This window comes from Pteropus alecto, unplaced genomic scaffold, assembly GCF_000325575.1.
Source record: "Pteropus alecto unplaced genomic scaffold, ASM32557v1 scaffold81, whole genome shotgun sequence".
NCBI lineage: Eukaryota > Metazoa > Chordata > Mammalia > Chiroptera > Pteropodidae > Pteropus > Pteropus alecto.
In genome coordinates, this window is record NW_006433378.1 from 20,934,260 (window position 1) to 20,941,285 (window position 7,026).

At 41.0% G+C, this 7,026-nt stretch overlaps 1 protein-coding gene across 1 annotated transcript in view; it reads left to right on the forward strand.

Moving 5' to 3' along the window:
• Positions 1 to 6,628, forward strand: part of SOD1 (superoxide dismutase 1) — a 7,461-nt gene extending 833 nt beyond the window's left edge. Inside the window, exons 2-5 of the mRNA XM_006908266.3 lie at positions 2,828 to 2,921; positions 4,390 to 4,459; positions 5,237 to 5,354; positions 6,416 to 6,628. Coding sequence (XP_006908328.1) covers positions 2,828 to 2,921; positions 4,390 to 4,459; positions 5,237 to 5,354; positions 6,416 to 6,523 — 390 coding nt within the window. The 3' untranslated portion in view covers positions 6,524 to 6,628. The remainder of the gene's footprint in view (positions 1 to 2,827; positions 2,922 to 4,389; positions 4,460 to 5,236; positions 5,355 to 6,415) is intronic.
• Positions 6,629 to 7,026: the final 398 nt, after the last annotated feature.

Here is a 7,026-nt window from a genome sequence, read left to right on the forward strand (position 1 = left end):
CGTTTATGTTAAAGGTCGTGAAAAACAAGAATAGGCGACAGTCCGTATGCGCCCCTTTACGGAATAGTTTGCTGATCCTTCTACTCTGGGTCACGGTCAGGCTGTAAGGGCCAAGAAGATGACCCTGGACAAAGCTCCAAAGCTCCCAAAAGCCAGAGATCTTACGGACTCCCTTGTTGGGGGTTTTCCAGAGCAGCGGATTTTAACCGTGGGTGCGTAGATCTGGAGAGTTTTTTAAAAAACAGATTACAGGGTCCAAGTCCAGACCAGTTACATCAGAATTTATTGGGGTGCAGTCCGAGCAGTGCTGTTTTTAAAGTTTGCAAAGCGGTTCTAATGTGTACCGAGGGTGGAGAATTACTGTTGGTGGAAGGTAGTGGATGGGGTTTGGCGTGTTTCCGTTCGCAGCGGTGGAGTGTTTTCTTTGCATGGAATTGTCACTTAACTCTGGTGTTAGATCATTTGTTTAACCAGATTCTCTGGAAAGTGACTTTGACATCGCTCTACCAATAGGTCTGTTACTGAGATGGTAGAAAACAAACTTTTGAACAGATTCTGTAACATAAAGGACACAGAAATACTCGTTATTGATAATGTAAAACACGTTTTAAGGGAGGTGCTTGTGGTAAGACTTTCCCCCCAAATCTTAGTGAGGTTAGCAGCTGGTGGTAATTGTTGGTAGTTGGCTTGTTATTCACTAGAGATTATTATATGAGTGATATATATATATATGTGTGTATATATATATGATATATATATCACTCATATAATAATATATATATTTCTGTATATACTTTTAAAATGGTTTACAGAAATGTGAGTGGCCCATCTGTGTAATTTACACAGGGGAGCACACCTATATTCCAGCGTAATTTTTCTCTTTAAGTGGTTTCCAGATTTTCTGGAAAAGGCCCTCGGCATTTGACTAAATTTTGCTGTTTTCATTTGCCAGGCTTCGTTTTGTCTTTGGTCCCACTCATTCGCCGACTAGAGATTCTGAGAATTCTCTCAGGCCACTGAAAAATGGCTCCTGGCGTTAACGTTCAGAAGCCAAGCTGTGAATCTATACGGCACCGAGCTCCTGGAGTTTTCCACCTTCCCTGGGCAGCTTGAACGCCTCCCTCCTTTCTGCTCCATTTTGGTGGTGGTGTTTGTACCTGATAAAGACACTTGCATAGTTAAGCATTACAGCTCTACAGACATGGAGACACGTTAAATTGGCAATAAACTGTATTTGGCCTATTGAGTATTTAAATTTTTGGATTATTTTCCAGTATTTTAGAATTAGAAAATTTCACCTGTCAGTCTGTATTTCTAGCTTCTCTTGAAGAATTTGGAGATCTGCCCTTACTGAGCCTTCAGTAGACCAGGGCAGCACTGTGCTGGCCCCGTTGACACCCCTGACATGTTTTACTCCTTTAGATAACAACCTGGCCCTACAGGGTCGCGCCCAGGAAGCATACTATGAGCTACTCATGTGCTCTGTGCAACATCCATTAAACGGAGGCTCGAAGAACCTGCCCTGTTTGTCTCTCTGTGCTTTTGATAACACAGTGTATTTTGGGAGAGGACATTCATGTTTGAGTTGCTCTAAAATTAAAGGTTGTACTCGGAAGAATCATAGTATGTTCTCAAAAAGAAAAGCAAAAAAGCGCAGCAGTCGCCACCCTACTTGATTTGAGCAGTGGTATTTATCCTGTGGAAAGTCACATGTTCAAGGCTAACACCTCTTGCAACCGTTGGTCTTGACTATTTAAAAATAAAGACGGCATCCTGTGTATTACTGTGTGGTGTGGGTGCTTGTGTATATTTTTAGTTCCTACGATCTTTGTACTTGTAATGGTAACTTACTTGATTTCTGTATGTAGCCAGCAATACCATTACCCATCACCATAGCCTGAACATCGATACTTCTGTGTTATTTTCACCTGCTTTTGTGTTTTTGTCTTTTTGGTCTCAGTAGTTAGAGCAGAAAGGTTACTGAGGTTTCAGTGCCTAAAAAGACTTCAGAAAACAGTACCTCCGGTCAGAGACTAGAATTAGTCCTCTGGGGACAGTGGGATAGGTTATTTTCTGGCTATGTATCGAAAACGTCTATGCTGGAATTGTAACATACAGCTGAAATATATATAATCTTGTGTACCAGTGTTACCACACACAAAATTTATGCTGGAATCTGATAAACACCCCCTGGTGGAGAGTGGAGAACAGGGATCCTAGGGCGCAGCCAGTTGGATATTTCCAGGGTGCCTTTTTCCCTTTTTCTTTTTTTAAGGCAAATCTGTATATTTGCTATGTGGAAAAGTGTCTGTATGAAAAAAAAACAACAAGGTTCCAAAAAGCATGTGCTAACATCTGGGTTAAAAAGTTTGATATGTACACATATCCTCACCATGTACACATATAACCTATTCAGAAGTATTTACAAAATAAACCAGAACCTATTAATATTCATTGTAAGAGAGACAGAACTACAAAGCCTGCAGATCCACCGTTGACGTGCTCACTGCTTGCCACTCTGCTAGGTGCCTTTTCTGTGCTACTTTGTTTAGTCCTGATGCCTGGCCACGGGGCTGCTGGTGAGGAGTGTTAGAACAAGGTACGGTCACCTTCTCCCTGGGTTCGGGATGGAGGCCTAGAGCAGGTAAGCTACTTGCTGGAAGTTCCCTGCTAGGAAGCGGTGGGCCTGCGATGTGGACACAGGTGTGTGGACTCCCAATTCCACGTTCTTTCCACACTCCTGTGAGTGGTAAAGGTGTAATCCAACTGTTGTCCTTGCTCAGGGCACTTGCTCTCTCAAATGTCTCGCACTTTTCTCCGAATACAGAGAAATGGGCTGGTCGTGGTCTCGGGAACCATCACAGGATTGACTGAAGGTGACCATGGGTTCCACGTCCATCAGTTCGGGGATAATACACAAGGTGGGTGCCAGCCTAGTGGCCCATACCTGTTTAACCTGGTAACGTAGACGGAACTGAGCAGCGCTGTCCCCAAACATGAAAAACGCTTAACATTTAAAAAAAAAAAGGTTTCTATGACTACGAAGGTCAACCTTAGGGAGATGAGCCACAAAACTAGTTTTTGACTCAAGTGTGGAAAGGAAGGAGTTTGATGGGTTTTGTTTTGTTTTGTTTTGTTTTTGATCGTGATTATGGCTTGATTATATAAGAGTCTTAGGTGTTTTTTAAGAAAAACAAAAAATTCAGTTACTTTCTTACCTTTTGTGTGATCCCAGGTGTTCATGAGGTTGAGAGCAGGTGCTTTAAGTGCAGGGTCTACATTTATTTGCCTTATCTGGTAGGAGTGCCACACCTCCAAGGCAAGGTCCTTAGCCGGAAGTAAGATACAGACTGAAGATAGAATGTAAATTACTGGGGCTTTGGATTGAATTTCATTTTCTCACTTTGGGATTAGAAGCAAGTTAACAATTTATGGGTTAAAAATGCTTTTAGTAATCTTTTGCCATATTTGAATAATCTGACAGTGTTTAGACTTTACAATGAGAACTTGATTCATTTTGCTGGACCTTGTTTTTAATATTCCATAATTTGGTTCCTATAAATAGCGATTTAATGGTCAGATTTGATCTACTTCAACAATTATAAAATGTCTCGTTACTTGGTTTTGCTGCCTCTGCCTTGGGAGGCCCACTGCTCTGTGGCTTTGACTTAACTATGCTGCTTCCTGTGACTTGCTCTCTTCTCCCCTGGAGGGGAGGGTCGGGGGAGGGGAAGGGGTGCTGGGTGGAAGCCATGAACAGTGGAAACTTCCCATCAGCTGGATGAAGGAAGCCATGTCACAAAAGAAGCCCTGCCGTGTGGTGGTCGTGTTGTATGCATGGCCATGGGAGCGCCCTTGTTACAGGATCCAGCTGAATGCTGTCCTCCCACCCCCCTCGGGGTCGTGCGAGGCCACAGCCTTGGCCCTTGGACATGAGGCGCCCTTTCGCCCTTTCGTATTCTGCACACACCAGGTTGAGGCCACAGACAGGAGAGCTGCTTGGTGGTAGCTGCTGGGGAGATAAGTTTTTTGTAGTTGAGGTATTCTGCCTTCTTACAGACCAGGATCATAATCATGGGGTTTTAACAGACGAACTGTTGAAGATCAGGTGTTGGCCCTCTTATTTTTACAGGGCAGTGAAGAAACTAAAGCCCAGAGAATGGCATTAAGTTTACCAGTGTCACAGAGTAATTAGAACTTGTCGCTACACCTAGCCCACTTTGCTTATACTAAGGTGTTGCTTCCTGTTTGTATCAGCCTAGAAGTCATGATGTACGTCAGTACTTGAAGGTTTTCACCGTTAATAGTTTTTTAGAATTTACTTTGGAATTTAGCTACTTTTTTCTTTTCTTTTTCTTTCTTTCTTTCTTTCCTTTTTTTGGTAAATAGGCTGTACCAGTGCAGGTCCTCACTTCAATCCACTTGGCAAAACACATGGTGGGCCAAAGGATGAAGAGAGGTGAGTGACCAAACGCTTAGCTCTCAGTAACGGAAATCGCCTTTTGGAGTCAGTGTGGCTCTGCCACCTGCAAATTGCATGCTGACATAATCGCTCTCCTCCATGTAACTCCCTGCCTCCAAATGCTGGAATGCTAACGTGACTGCCTGGGCTGAGGAATTGACAAATGGGGACACTTAACACGATTTGGTTTCGTAGCATTTATTGAATATAGAACTAATACAAGTGCCAAAGGGAACTAATACAGGAAATGTCATGAATAACAGTACTGTCAACCACTAGCAAAATAAACCATCATTGTGAAACATAGGAAGCTTGGTAGCTAAAAATTTGATATTGAAAATTCGATGAGAGTCCATTCGTATGTGTTTGGTTTCTGAGAGCCTTTCAGGAGAATATTAAACTTAAGGACAAGGATTAATAAGTTTGTAACAGAAGCCTGGGGGGCAGAGCTTTCTTAGCCATGCCAAGAGTTCATAGGCATAACTCAGTGACTGAGAGCACATCGTTCAGCGCTCTGCCTCTGAAATTAGAGGTGTCCCCCAACCCATGACTCTTCCCAGGGCATCATGTGTAGACTCGAGGCCTCGTTTAAAGAGCCGTGTGTCTAGACTGCCTACTTACTTGTTTTAAAATTTGTATGTGTCCCCAAATTTTGTCAATCTGGAAAAAGGGCTTTTATTAAAAATTCTGAGTTTTTAATTTTGTTCATGAACTATTCTGATGTTAAGTTAAATGGAAATCATTCCTAGTCTCCCAATTGCTTTGCAACATTAGGCATGTTGGCGACCTGGGCAACGTGACTGCCGGCAAAGATGGGATGGCTCACGTGCACATCGAAGACGCTATGATTGCCCTCTCGGGAGACCATTCCATCATTGGCCGCACTATGGTGGTGAGTTTTCGTGTGATAAGGATATGCGTAAGACTTCTTCTAACACAGTCCTGTATCTTCGTGATTTCTTGATTATTAATCCTGGTTTCTAAGGGTCCACATAAAATGTACCATTAGTTCAGATTAGAAAAAGCAATTATTTTATTGGATGATTACAGTGAAGATAAATTATCTAGGTCAGTTAACACTGTTCTGCTAAGATGCAGTAGTAAAGCAGATTACATTTGATCATATTATATCTGTCTTGCATAAACAGTAGTCTTTAGTTTTAAAACAGCCAGATTTTCTTGCCGCTATTGGGTTTTCCCCTTGTAGTTAAACAGGACATTTTGTTGAGTCTAAAATCTTGGACAGACCTCAGTATTAACATTCGTGCCTGCAGGTCTCATCCCTTGTTTAATGTGGGGGAAGTGGGTGCCCCGTTACCCTTGGGAGCTGCATCTGGTTCCTGCAAAACACCAAATCGTCTCCGGTGCCTGCTGCAGAGGGCAGTTAGCATCCAGCAGTCACTTCCTTTCAGTTGACCCTTTATCCTGAGAATTTTCTTCAGCCACAGTTGAGAAGCAGAAAAATGCTTTATAAATGTTTGATGAGAAGAACTTACAGTACTACTTTTAAATAGTTCAAGATAGTTTTACGGTTACCTCTTACGTTATGGTCGATTAAGCACGATTTTGATATATCTTTTTTTGGGGGGGGTTCCACTTTCCATTTTTTTCTCAAAATAATTTATAGTATAAAAGAATGACTACTATAACTAAGGTTACTAAAATTTCTTATGGAGGATTAAGATCAGCATGTGGTAGCCTATAACAGAATTGAGTTTTAATATTTCATATAGAGATAGCAACTCTTACCTAGGGTTTAAAGGTAATTTATATTTTTGCATCATCAAACTTTTAGTACCACTCTTTATACTACTAGAATAAATGTTTCCCTAGGGTTATTTTAACACGCTGTTTGCTATTTTTAAGTGGTTCTTAGAGGTCTTTGGGTATTGTTGGGAATAGATGGTAATTACTCGATAGTCCTAAGTTATATGTTCTTAAAATTTTTTCAAGGTCCATGAAAAACCAGATGACTTGGGCAAAGGTGAAAATGATGAAAGTAAAAAGACGGGAAATGCTGGAAGTCGTTTGGCTTGTGGTGTCATTGGGATCGCCCAGTAAACATTCCCTAGGACAAGGTCTGAGTCCTAGTAACTCATCTGTTGTTCCCTTGCTAGTTGTAGAAATTTAACTTGATAAACATTAAACACTGTACCCTTAAAAGTATAATTTGTGTCTTTTTTTAATTGCTTTAAGTACCTGTAATAACTGATTTACGATCACTTCAAAGATTTGTATAATTTTATAAAACTCAATTAAAATGTCTGTTTCAGCGATATTTGTATTTTGCCAGACTTAATCACATATGAGTATTACACTTAATTGTCTACGTTTCTTCAGTTCTCATTCAATCCGGCGATAACAATACCCAATAGGGCACTGTGTTTTAGCTTATTAAAGTATCCAAGTTGAAATTCTAAATGAGCTCTGATATACATAGAGCTCGAATTGAACAGATTTAGGAATATACTGACAGGTATTTGAGAGCTCTCCTGAAAGTTTTAAATGAGATAATCAAGATGTTTAAATTTTTAATAGCTAGTCTTTTAACTAAGACTAACTTG